The sequence below is a fragment of the Simochromis diagramma genome, unplaced genomic scaffold (genome assembly GCF_900408965.1).
Source record: "Simochromis diagramma unplaced genomic scaffold, fSimDia1.1 OVJJ01000596.1, whole genome shotgun sequence".
Classification (NCBI taxonomy): domain Eukaryota; kingdom Metazoa; phylum Chordata; class Actinopteri; order Cichliformes; family Cichlidae; genus Simochromis; species Simochromis diagramma.
Genome location: NW_024387245.1, coordinates 25,196,533 through 25,209,936, shown reverse-complemented (window position 1 = coordinate 25,209,936; position 13,404 = coordinate 25,196,533). Strand labels below are relative to the sequence as shown.

The following is a 13,404-nucleotide window of genomic DNA, read 5'->3' as shown; positions in this document are numbered from 1 at the left end:
TCAGCTTAACAAACGCACAAACTGTGTGCTAGCTAAAGGTGCAGCTGCTGTATTTCACAGGCAGGTGATATTTAAAGGTAAGGACTGCTCATTTAAAGCTTACATGTAAGTCCTCATGATTTTAAATCACACATTGGGTCTGTACATGTGACATTGTGCTTTTTTATATTGTGAAACCTGCTGCTAAACAAACTGAGGTAAACTGTGTTAAAGGTTATATGAACATCCTCTGCAGGTTAGTGCAGGTTAACAGGTTAGTTTGCTGCACTGTCATGGATTCAAAGTAAAGAACAGTGTGTGACTGGTGCACAGTGTCTGTGGTTTCATGGTAGGTTACATCAAGTGTAGCAGAGATTCAGATGACTTTTAGATGATGATCCTGAGATTCATTCACTGAATTCCACCTTCATACCAGCTTTGCAGAGTCTAATATAAACACAGCATAAACAGTATATTAGGGGTATTCAACTAAAATTTAAAGAGATCGAAAAAGAGAGAAATTTGCCTCAAAAGTGTTGGAAATGCATACAACATGATCCACAAGCGTAAAATAATATTTACAGATGTGTACAATGATTTGTGTGGAACTTTTGAGGACTCACATGTGCGTGCTTCAAACCACACAGAAATAAGAATCGATCTGAACACACAAGACTATTTTACAAATGCATAAATCCAAACCCGTGTAAATACTGATCATTAACAAACAGTTGATTAAGTTTAGCTTCATGAATCCGATAATTTTATCTTTCAAAAACTTTGCTGCGAGCATAAGTGTCCACTTTATTTGAAATAAGTAAAAAGAATAAACAAACAAAACAAAACAAATAGACACAGGTACACAGTTGAAGCCCAGAAGTCCCAGTTTTACACTGGGACTTGAACATAGCTTACACTTGTCGATCTGTGTGAACCCCACGTGGGCATGTGATATGATCTGTGTGTACCAGGTGACCGGTGCACATGTATTTGAGGTATTGTGAGTGAGTGAGGGAGATGTTACATGTAGTTTCAGACATTTGGGTGCAAATTTCTCTCCATATTTAATCAACTCCCCACTTTTCTGCTCAGTGAATGAATTGAGCTTTAGCTTATTCTGACAGCATTTTAAACCTGGGCTTGAATGGAGTCAGGGTCATCCTTATACACATGTGGGGTGCTCATTGATGAGCTGGGATCGGTATTTAGTTTTGATAAAGTTCACTGTGGAGTGGAGCCAAACATGGTCAAGATGCACAGAGCTACTTTCCTCCTACCTGAGAAACCTGTCTCAGTGGCAGGATCAGTTCTTACAAACTGCTCTTTCAAGTCCACATCAGCTTAGAGAAAGGAAGAAATAGATAAGCAACAAACAGTGCTGTGGACAGTGAAAAGCAATAGGTGGATGCTGGGCCTCTCCAGATGCAGCTGGTGACAGAGACTATCTTTGTTCTTCTTTCTACCGCTTTCATGTGTAACTTACTAACTCAGCTGTTGGTTTTAGAGTATGTAATCTTCTGACCACATCTGTACAGTGTTTTCCTCTGCTTACTTTCTACATAACAGATGTTCAAGGTGATTACATTAATTGAAATAAACTTTTTATTATTATGCATTAATATTATATTAATATGGCACCGGCTCCCCTCTGGGCTGTGTTCTTTCTCCTCTGCTCTTCTCCCTGTACACCAACGGCTGCACCTCCACCCACCAGTCTGTCAAGCTAATCAAGTTTGCAGATGACACCACCATTATTGGACTCATCTGGGACAGGGATGAGTCTGCCTACAGGAGGGAGGTTGAACGTCTGGTGTCCTGGTGCAGCCACAACAACCTGGTGCTGAATGCCCAGAAGACAGTGGAGATTATTGTGGACTTCAGGAAGCACACAGCTCCACTCCCCCCCATCATCCTGACTGACACCCCCATCACCTCTGTGGACTCATTCCGCTTCCTGGGTACCACCATCACCCAGGACCTGAAGTGGGAGCCCACCATCACCTCCGTCATTAAGAAAGCCCAGCAGAGGATGTACTTCCTGAGGCAGCTGAAGAAATTTAACCTGCCAACACGGACGATGATGCAATTCTACACTGCAATCATCGAGTCCATCCTCACCTCCTCCATCACCGTGTGGTACGCTGGAGCCACTATCAGGGACAAACAGAGACTGCAGCGTGTTGTGCGCTCTGCTGAGAAGGTGATTGGCTGCAGACTCCCATCTCTGCAGGACCTGTACACCTCCAGGACACTGGGGCGTGCAGCTCGGATCTCAGCTGACCCTTCTCACCCTGGACACAGTCTGTTTGACCTGCTCCCCTCAGGCAGGAGGCTCCGGTCCATTCGCACCAGAACCTCTCGCCATAAGAACAGTTTCTTCCCCTCTGCTGTTGGACACATGAACAATAACCGTATGACTGTTCCCACCCCTAACACATGACCCTACGCTGTGTCACTGCATCATTCCATGTTTGGCACTGATCACCACCTGCACTCATGTATATATCATGTATATATCTATCTATCTACTTAGCACTTTTAATTCTTATTTTTATTTTTATTTTCATGTCTATTTTAGCGTAATTTATGACAGTATGTTTGGACTGAAGCACCGCAGCAATTTCCTAATGTTGTAAACCTGCTCAACATTTGGCAATAAAACCCTTTCTGATTCTGATTCTGATTCTAACAAGTATCTCTACTTCTACTTAGGTGACAAATGACTCTAGTTGTTTCACCTCTGATTAGAAACCTAAAAATGTGAATACAAACACACTGCAGTGATTTGCAGCTATTCAAAGCTCATGAGTCAAGATATGAAATGTTGAAATCTTTTGTAAATGTGTTTTACTTCAGTGCAATGCCTGCTCCTCACATAGTCTCCAACAATATCAGGTTTTCTCACAATAATCCGATTACAGTCTGAGGTAATGATTCTCTCTAGCTTATCACAAACACTGTTTTCACTCTGTTATTTAAAAGTATGGGTGAATGCTCTAATGAGTCAATCAATTCATTGTTTCACAGAAAGCCAGTGGACCTGAGTTTGGACTGTTTGTAGTAAAGAAAGGAGAACATGGACTGAATAGGCAGTGTTACAGTGATCAACCCGAGAGGTGGTAAAATCGTGCCTTTCTTTAGCAGTGGCTCTCAATTTGAAAAGCTCCTCTTCACAACATAGTTCATTACTGAATTTAAATACTGATTTTTTAAACACCAGTTGGGACATGTGTTGATAATAAAACCTTTTTTAACCTTTATTAGTTTGGGACTAATAAAGGTTTATCATATCGTTTTCTTATCTTAAAGAACTAAGTATCTTTGATATATTAACAGAGCTGGAAAGTTAATGAAACACATTTCATTTTGCACCACATAGTTAAATAAAACTGAAAGCCACAACATGAAGATGAAAGAAATGAAACCAAAGAGTAACATAGGTATGCTAGATTAGTCAGAGCAGGTGTGACTGGATCTGTCAGTGTGGGCGTGTACCTGTACGATGTTCTAGTAGGTGTATAAATATCTGCAGACACAGAGGCATTAGCACAATAACCACCGCTCACCTTCACCACACTTTAAGGAATCATGGGAATTTTAAAGTTAGAGGACTTGATAGATCAGATACCTTCTCTCTGTGAGGAGGTTAACATAGAAAAAACAGGTCTCATCATTGATGGTGCAGCTCTGTACTATTTTTTGTATTATTACTCTGATCTGAAGCTGGACCAGCGCTGTGGAGGAGATTATCCTGGATTTAAAGATGAGGTCTGTAACTTCTTTAAGACTCTGCAGGACTGTGAAGTCACTCCGTACGTCTTCCTGGATGGAGGCTCAGGGCCTGACAAGCGTGAACATCTTGTGTCTCATCTAAAAAAAAAACTGGAAAAAGCAAAGACAGTAGCAGAGACTGAGCTTGGCTGCACTGTACGAAAAAGATACAGGCCTAACGTCTTACCACCTCTGGTCAGAGATGTCTTCATAGAAATCTTGAAGGAGAAAGGCATAGAGTTTAAACAGTGTTTAGGAGAGGCAGACCCTGAGATTTTTTCTGCTGCAAATCAGAAACAATGTGCTGTGCTGTCCATTGACACAGATTTCTGCATCTATGATGTGAACAAAGGTTTCCTTCATCTTAAACACTTTGAGTGGAAAAGAAAGAAGGATGGAAAAATTCGTGCTAAGCTCTACACGCGTTCAAAGTTTTGTGAGCATTTTAAATTGGACCCTGCTCTCATGTCAGTCTTTGCTTCAATAGCAGGAAATGATTGTTCAAGATTAGGTAAAGAAATATTTGCAAATGAATCATCTTCACCTGGCCAAAACGACATCAAACGACTGCATGGTATGCTCACATTTTTAAGCAAATTGAAGCTGGCCAGCTGTAATGATTCAGTGAAGAGAGAACACGCTCTGCAAAATGCTGTAAATCACGTTCGTGAGATCGAGGACAGATCTTTCAAACTCTCCATTCAAAAATATGTTGAACCAACAAAGACTGATTCTGAGCTGCCTTTATGGGTTCTTCAAAAAATTGAGCGTGGAGAACTCACCACTTTCGTCATAAATATTGTGGATCAGAAGACAATGATCCTGCCTGCTCTTGTGGAGGACTTTTCACAGCCAAGCAGTTACACTGCTGCTTACTGCATCAGACAGTACTTCTATGGACTGTTAACTGGAGGTCAGATGTGCACTGAATATGACAGGGATAGAGAAGAGATCAAAGACAAACGTGTCCCATCAATACTCCTCAGCAGTGATGAACAGAAACAACTGGAACTAGAGCGTCTGCATGAGGTACTGATGTTAATCAATAAACGTGTTTAATTACTCTGACAGGCCATAAACGTGTTTCCGTGGTACATGTGAGCATCTTGTCTGTGTGGTACCTCTCTGTGCAGGCTCCTGAAGATTTGCGTCGCAGGGTGTTTGAAGAAGCTCTGCAGGTTCAGACTTTAGACTTAGAAAACATCCCCGACCAGCTGAAGCTGCCAGTCTGTGTGACTGTTTTCTGGTTCAAGAGGCTACAACACCACCCAAAACCTGAAACTGTCCACTGCCTCCACGCCCTCCTGCTGGGGTTTATGTATCACCATGACAGTCCAGGTAAGTCTCACTGGGTAACATGGTATATATTTCCCAGATAATGGATAGAAAATATACTGTACTACAGGGTGGGCCATTTATATATGGCCATCCAGTATCCGTAGTTTCAGGTGCTGCACATCTCGTATCTTCACACCATAGACAATTGCCTTCAGATGACCCCAAAGATAAAAGTCTAAGGGGGTCAGATCGGGAGACCTTGGGGACCATTCAACTGGCCCACGACGACCAATCCACTTTCCAGGAAACTGTTCATCTAGGAATGCTCGGACCTGGCACCCATAATGTGGTGGTGCACCATCTTGCTGGAAAAACTCAGGGAACGTGCCAGCTTCAGTGCATAAAGAGGACAACACATCATCATGTAGCAATTTCAAATATCCAGTGGCCTTGATGTTTCCATTGATGAAGAATGGACCCAGTATCGTTGTACCCCATATACCACACCAAACCATCACTTTTGTTGTTCCAACAGTCTTGGAGGGACCCATCCAATGTGGGTTAGTGTCAGACCAATAGCGGTGGTCTTGTTTGTTAACTTCACCATTCACATAAAAGTTTGCCTCATCACTGAACAAAATCTTCTGCGTGAACTGAGGGTCATGTTCCAATTTTTGTTTTGCCCATTCTGCAAATTCTGTGCGCCAATCTGGGTCATCCTCGTTGAGATGCTGCAGTAGCTGGAGTTTGTAAGGGTGCCATTTGTGAGTAGCTAATATCCGCAGAAGGGATGTTCAACTAATGCCACTCTCCAGTGACACGCGGCGAGTGCTACGCTGTGGGCTCTTGCTGAATGAAGCTAGGACAGCCACTGATGTTTCTTCATTAGTGACAGTTTTCTTGCGTCCACATTTTGGCAAATCCAACACTGAACCAGTTTCACAAAACTTAGCAAGCAGTTTGCTAACTGTAGCATGGGAGATGGGTGGTCTCGTAGGGTGTCTTGCATTGAAATCTGCTGCAATGACCTGGTTACTCCGTTCACCAGATATCAACACAATTTCGATCCGCTCCTCACGTGTTAACCTCTTCGACATGTGAACAAGGAGAAACCTGTAAATAACTCATGAAAGAATAAAGTTACGTTGAAACCAAGCACACCATTGTTTTTCTTGTGACATTACCAATAAGTTTGATGTGTCACATGGCCCTCTTCCTATTGAAAAAACAAAAGTTGTATCCAAGATGGCCGACTTCTAAATGGCCACCATGGTCACCACCCATCTTGAGGAGTTTGCCCCCTCACATATACTAATGTGCCACAAACAGGACTTTAATATCACCAACCATTCCCATGTTATTATGGTGTATCCATATAAATGGCACACCCTGTACTAAAAGTAGTCACTCACCCATCCAAATCATTGAGTTTAGGTGTTCCAATGACTCTCGTGGTCTAGGGTGTATGAACTCAAGCTCCTAGGAATGCAGACTGCTCCTACAAACATGAGTAAAAGAATGCTTCGCTCTCAGGAGCTCAGTGAATTCCAGTATGGTACCACGCAACCTGTGTAACAAGTACAGTCGTGAAATTTCCTGCCTACCAAGGCTATGTCCACATGTACACAGGTACTTTTGTAAACAGAGATTTTCAGTTTTCGTTAAAAAAAAAATGGACCACACGTGCAGTTTTGAAAAAATATCTCTGTCCACATGTAAAGGCAAAAAACAAATCAAATGCTGTCAAGAACATGCTAAAAAAAAAAAAAAAAAAAAAAAGGTGGCAAAATAATCCTAACCATGTTGGCCAGTTAAGCACAAACAAAGATGGCACATAAAAGCAGAAAGGAGTCCTATGTGTGGAGAGACAGTGAGGTGGAATTATTCCTCAATATCACGCTGGAATATAAAACAGCAAAAACACACGAAAACACGAACTGGGAGACTTGCCAGGGCCTTTGCAATGCTCTAAACCATGCTTTCAGTCTGTAAAAACAAATTCAATGAGCTCGACTTAAGCATAGTCTAAAATAGTGTTCGTGAGCAGTGCTTCCCACGGTTGCGTATTCTTTCTTTAGGTAAGGAAGCCATGGGTATGCTGGATCCTCAATAAGGAAAACTGGAATTGCCTCTTTATGTTCCACAGTTCATGCCATTTTTCAAATGTGTGTTCAGCATAGAATTTGCAAAAATATGGGTTTTGTGTACACTGCCTTGCCAACGCAACATCAATAAATTAATACCTATAGTCACAGGTGGCTTGTATGTTCAGAGAAAACATACCCTTCCCATTAACATGGTCCATAGAATTCATGGATGGTTGCTTTATTTCCACATGGGTCCCATCCACAGGACCAATACACTGAGGAATTCCATAGGCTCAGTAAAACCCTGCTACAAGTTCCTCTACTTTGTACTTGCTGGTAACTGTATAAACACAGGGCCCAAGTGAACAGTAATTGCAGTACAAACTTGTCTTACTATTTTCAACACCACTTGCCTTAATAGTCCGAAAGCGTTTGCAGTCTTGCATAACCTCACTTCATCAGCTAAATAATGCAATGTGCATGCAACTTTTTTTTTTACAACACTGACAGGCAACTTCATTTTGGTTGTTTGGGCTTCAATGTGCAGACGAAGTAGCTCACAAAGAGTCAAAAGTGAAGTCCTCAACATGCAAAAATTCTCTCGCCATTTTTCTGGAAGTACCTCCGTGCTTTCAAAGTTGTCTATCAAGAGGTGGTTCGACCCAGTCTTCGTCCGAAACAGACAGCTTTGGCGTTGGGATTTGGGTTGTGAGAGCATATGTGTTGAATGTAGAAGCCACAGAAGTAGAAGTTCACTCTGACACCTCAGTCTTTCTAAATGGAGGGAAAGTAACTCCGTGTGTGTGTATATAAGCGTGAAAAAACTGCAACAGTATTTTGTCTATATCTGCCATTGTAGAAATTTATCTCATGTAAACACAGCGTGAAGTCAAAAATGGCGCACACCTTTGACGTTGGTTGACTAAATCTCAGTTTTCCTCGTCCACACGTAAATGCAAAGAGTTTTAAAAAATCTCAGTTTTCAATGATCCAAAACACCGTTTACATGTGGACGAAAGGCCCAAACGCATAGAAAAGGCTGCATTTTCAAAACTACCCGTGTACGTGTGGACGTAGCCTAAAATTCCAGAGTCAGCTGTTAGTGGCAGTATAACAAAGTGGGAGCGATAGGGAATGACAGCAACTCACAAAGTAGTAGGCCATGTAAAATTACAGAGTAAGCAGAAGCATTGTGCTCAGAGGTCACCAACTTTGTGCAGACAGTCACTACAGACCTCCACACTTCGCGTGGCATTCAGATTACCTCAAGAACAGTGCGTAGAGAGCCCTGTGTAAAGGGTTTCTATGGCGACTAACTGTATCCAAGCTTTGCATCACCAACCACAATGCGAAGAGTGGGATGCAATGATGTAAAGCAAGCTGCCACTGGACTCTGGAGCAATGGAGACATGTTATCTAAAGTGATGAACCACACTTCTCTGTCTGGATATCCGACTGATGAGTCTGTTCTTGATGGTGGTCAGGACAACAGTACTTGTCTGACTGCAATGTGCCAAGAGTAAAGTTTGGTGGAGAGGGGATTATGGTGTGGGATTGTTTTTCAGGAGCTGGTCTCATCCCCTTAGTTCCAGTGAAAGGAACTCTTAATGCTTCAGCATACCAATACATTTTGGCCAACTGTGTGGGAACAGTTTGGGGACAACCTCTTCCTGTTCCAACATCACTGCACATAACTGCACAAAGTAGGTCCATAAAGACATGGATGAGTAGGTTTGATGTGGACAAACTTGACTGACCTGCACAGAGTCCTGACCTCAACCTGACAGAACAACTGTGGGATGATTTACAGTTGAGAGTGCGAGCAAGGCCTACTCGTCCAACATCAGTGACCTTACAATTGTTTTTTATGGAAGAATGGTTAAGAAAAAAACAATATAATGGAGGCTTTCTGATGGCACTTATAAAATTGTGTTGTCCGTCCTACACTGGACGTCACTGCCTATTTATTCTATCTAAGTAATTGCGAATGTGCACCATGAGGGATATCTTTCCCCATGGAAGAAGAATAAAAGGTATTAAAAATGAAAAGAAGGAAATCAAGAAGAGCAAAATGAGGGAAGTTAACTGTTATACAATTTAAAATAAAATCTGGTTTAGCTATCAGCTGTCACTGAAAACAATGCAAAAGTGTCACATGTGAAAGATGTTCCTTCATTTCAGAAACTAACAGAGAGGTTGAAGCAGCATCGACAGCCTCCTCTCCAAATGATGGGAAACAAGGAGAGCTCATATAGCGGAGACCTTAAGTTATAAACAGTTGTATCTATCAGTATCAACACTCTAAGTACAAGTTTCAAAACTTTAAACTTTCTCAGTTACAAAGATAAGTATATTATTTACAGTTATTCTGGTGTGTCTTTATGAGCTGCTTTGACCCCTGTTGAGTTTCAACACCAAACAGGTCAAAAACAGTCTGAGGCTCTAAGCAGGTTAACAGGGGACCAGGCTAGAAGAAGATTGTGAGCATGACAGAGGATGACAGTGGCAAAAACATGTTTCTGGTGAAATGTTGTTAGTTGTCTTTAGTGTTACAAGTGTAATCGGAGTTTTCAATGTTTTAAGATACACAAAAAAAACCTTATTTAACCAAAAAATATTTGTAGATTATAAAGTGTTGGGAAATCAATGTGAAAACTGTGCAGACATGGACATCGTGGACTGTTAATAAATGTAGAATATGAATCACTACTGGCTACACTGAAAGGAAGAGGGCCCACAGAGGCGACTCATGCCCTTGCATGTCACAGCAGGTTAAGACTGTAATCAGACGTCCTGTAGTCAGACTTCCTGTAGTCAGACTTCCTGTAGTCAGACTTCCTGTAGTCAGAGTTCCTGTGACAGCAGCAGCACTGATGCTTCCACATCAGCCTGAACAAGAAGACAAACTGCTGCTGGTCTCTGGTTCTGTGTCACTGAAACTTTGTCTTATTTTGTCTTATTTTGTCTGTAGAGGACGAGTTTGAGAGGAAGGTGAAAGCTTTAAAGGATGCAGCTATCAGGAGGAAATGGCAGCCCCGTGTGGCTCATGCTTTCAGCCAATGGCAGTGCTGCATGAGGCAGAGCCTCCACCTGAACCAGCTGCTGTGTTCCCCTCTACCAGAACCTCAGTGTGCCCGGTAAACACCAGACCAATGATGCGCTCCACAGATGTGTAACACACTTCATCAACTTTAACTGAGATTTTCTGCTTTGTCAGGCTTTACTGTGGACCTCTCCTTCATCGGCTGGCAGATGAAGAGACGATTGAAGAAGTACAGAAAACACTGAGAGGAGAAAAGAAGGAATTATATGAATATTTAAAGACGATTTCTTATCCAAAAACTACTGGGGAAGGGCCCTCAAGTGAGGAACAAGTACAGAAGACTGAGGAAGAGGAGAACTCAGATGAAGATTCCAAAACCAATCCAGACAATCCACACATTGTGGAAAAAACTCTGCTTATTGGTGATGCTGTACTCAGAGATGTGCAGCTAGAGACTCCAGGAACTGTGATCAATTCCATTCCAGGAGCAAGAGCAGGTGACATTAAAGCTTATCTGAAACTGCTGTTTCAGAATGAACATAGATATGGGAAGATTGTAATTCACGTTGGCAGTAATGACAGCATTTTCAGTCAATCCGAGGTCACTAAAATTAGCATTGCATCAGTTTGTAACTTTGCCAAAAAAATGTCAGACACTGTAGTTTTCTCTGGTCCCCTCCCCTATGAGACCAATGATGTCATCTATAGCCGCATGCTGTCATTGAACCACTGGCTGTCTGCATGGTGTTCAGAAAACAGCGTGAAATTCTTAGATAACTGGCAAACCTTCTGGGAAAACCCTGGTCTTATTGTGGAAGATGGCATCCATCCCACTTTGGATGGTGCAGCTCTCCTTTCTAGACGTCTGGATGAATTTATACAGAATTTGGACAAGAAAGCCGAGTTAGGGTCTGTTGTCATAGAGGCTGTGACTCCATAACACCAAAGAGTCAAAACAGCTAAATGTGGTTTACTAAATATATTATTTTTACAGTAGACGTTAAGAACACAGAGAAATGAAGTGATGCAGGTTTAAGAGATTAATGGCTTCCTTTTATTTTTGGATAAACATGATGACGTTTTTAAAACTTAAAGTAATGCAGAAATAAAACACAATCCTGCCTCAACATTTAATACAGCAAGAAGAAAAGAACAAAATCAGGGAAATAAAGAGCTGTCAGTTTGGTTTGTTTTACTTTTTTCAGTCAGGTGATTGAGCTGCACTAAGTCAAATATAGTTTATGAGCAGCAGGAAACTGAAGAAAACAGGAACATGGATGCCAGTCAGGTGTTTAATGAGCAGCTGAGAGAGGAAAGGAGGAGCCTTTCAAGAATTTATCAGACAAATCATTTGGTATAGACAAGTTTTTTTTTTGTGTGAAATCAAACACCTTTTGGAGAGTATTCTCATCCAGAAAAATTGTAGTCTCTGTCAGATCCGGTCCTCTTTAAATTTTAGCATGTTGATGGTAAAAATGTGTTTGTCTTACCCGTTCAGCTGTTGCTGTGCCTTCTGAAGTATTTTTGTTGCTTCAAGGCCTTAACAGAGCTCATTTGCAGCTTAGGAGTAATCCTGTTTTTTCTGCATCTGAGGCTGAATCTCAGGTGGTGTCTGTAATCAGCCACCTTATATTCTGTTTGCTCATACTGACATACAGCCCCTAATCCTGTTACCTCTGTGATTTCATGCTGTTCTCCGGTGATTTTCTTTTCATCAGATCCCCCCCCCCCCCCCCTTTATGCTCAGTTTAACAAATACAAACTTGGACCAGCCTGAGTTTTGCTAGTTCAGGAAATAAAAGGTGATGAAAAATAAATACATTGTTTTGCTCTGTCTAATGTCCCTGTGTGTGTGTGTGTGTTTGTGTTTATGTTTCACTGGTGTTTGATTGTAGGGGTGTTTGTTTCTGTTACGGCCCTAGCAGGGCCTTCTCCTGAAGTTGCCTGTGTGGGCGTGTCCTACGTATGTCCTGCCTGAGGTGCCACCTTTTTGCTTTTGAACAGCTGACTCACATCAGCAATTAAAGGTATTTAAGGCAGGAGAACGGTGAGCTCTGGTTGTTGCAGCTAGAGAGCTATGTTCGGTGATTGTTTACGCCTGATCTGTGGAGAGGAGTGTTTGGTGACCAAACTCTTTTTTTTTTTTTTCTTTTTACTTACTTTTCAGTTTACTGACCAATGTCTGAGTTGTTTGTTTCTTTAACTGGTCATAGCGGCTTCTCCTTCTCTTTTAGTTGAGTTATTAATAGAAACTTAAATAAAACTTTAATTTAACCCTTTTGCCTCCCTATCTCCTTTTTCTGACTGGGACACATTTTGTCAATTTTCCTGATCACCTGGACCCTTTTAATAGAACGTGTCATTGATGATCAATAAAGTTGGGTGAGCACAGTTTGTGTTGCATATTGTGCTTCAGCTTGTGCTGCTGTTGTACAAGGTTAATGCTGTGTGTGTGTGTGTGTGTGTGTGTGTGTGTGTGTGTGTGTGTGTGTGTGTGTGTGTTGCATGTCATTTGTATCTCCATGCTGTAGCCCGTACCTCATCAAGTACAGGAAACATGTTGTTAGGAGTTTTATGCTTTATGAGTTTGTAAATACTAATTTACAGTCTAAGTAATAAATTGTTTTAAAAGAATGTTTTCTATTTTGTTTTGGGATTGGTCAGAAAAACGTAGTGGGATATAAAATGTTGGAATAAAAAACAAAATAAAATTAAAATTATCATTCGTATTTGTTATTTTTCAACTGCGTTATGGACAACAAATTTGAAAATATGATTTTGGAGGTTTTTTTGTTCACTAATATCATCAAGGATTAATATTTTCATGAGTCCACATTATACTATTGAGTTCAAGTTACTCAACATCCTTATGTGCCCCATCATTTTTATTGCAGTTTAACCAACATGTAAAAGATTTATGACACAGAAATCACATGTAACACCATGAACAATGTTACAGAGTTTACCGGGCACATTAGCAGGAAAAAAGAAAATATTATTTAAGATAAAGACATTTTATTTTCTCTTTTTGTTTGCATAAATATCAATACCTTTTGTCTTGGCACTGCTTCTCAGACTATAACCTCATGTAACACTGATGAAGTGCTAATGAATTCATAGAAACCAGGTATTAAGCTAGATATTGTGCGATTATCAGTTGACTCGATCGTTAGACTTAAGAAGGGCTACTGGAGCTGATGTTCAATAATCAATAAACCGTCATTTCTTTTACTGTTATGATGTTTT

The 13,404-nt window shown here is 41.1% G+C and overlaps 1 protein-coding gene across 1 annotated transcript; it reads left to right on the top strand.

Moving 5' to 3' along the window:
• The first annotated feature begins 3,434 nt into the window (after positions 1-3,434).
• On the top strand, positions 3,435-13,389 carry LOC120714374 (protein asteroid homolog 1-like). Its single transcript, XM_040000556.1, has 4 exons — positions 3,435-4,779; positions 4,884-5,088; positions 10,087-10,252; positions 10,333-13,389. The coding sequence occupies exons 1-4, from the start codon at positions 3,568-3,570 to the stop codon at positions 11,096-11,098; spliced, it is 2,349 nt and encodes a 782-aa protein (XP_039856490.1). The 5' UTR covers positions 3,435-3,567; the 3' UTR covers positions 11,099-13,389.
• The last annotated feature ends 15 nt before the right edge of the window (positions 13,390-13,404 follow it).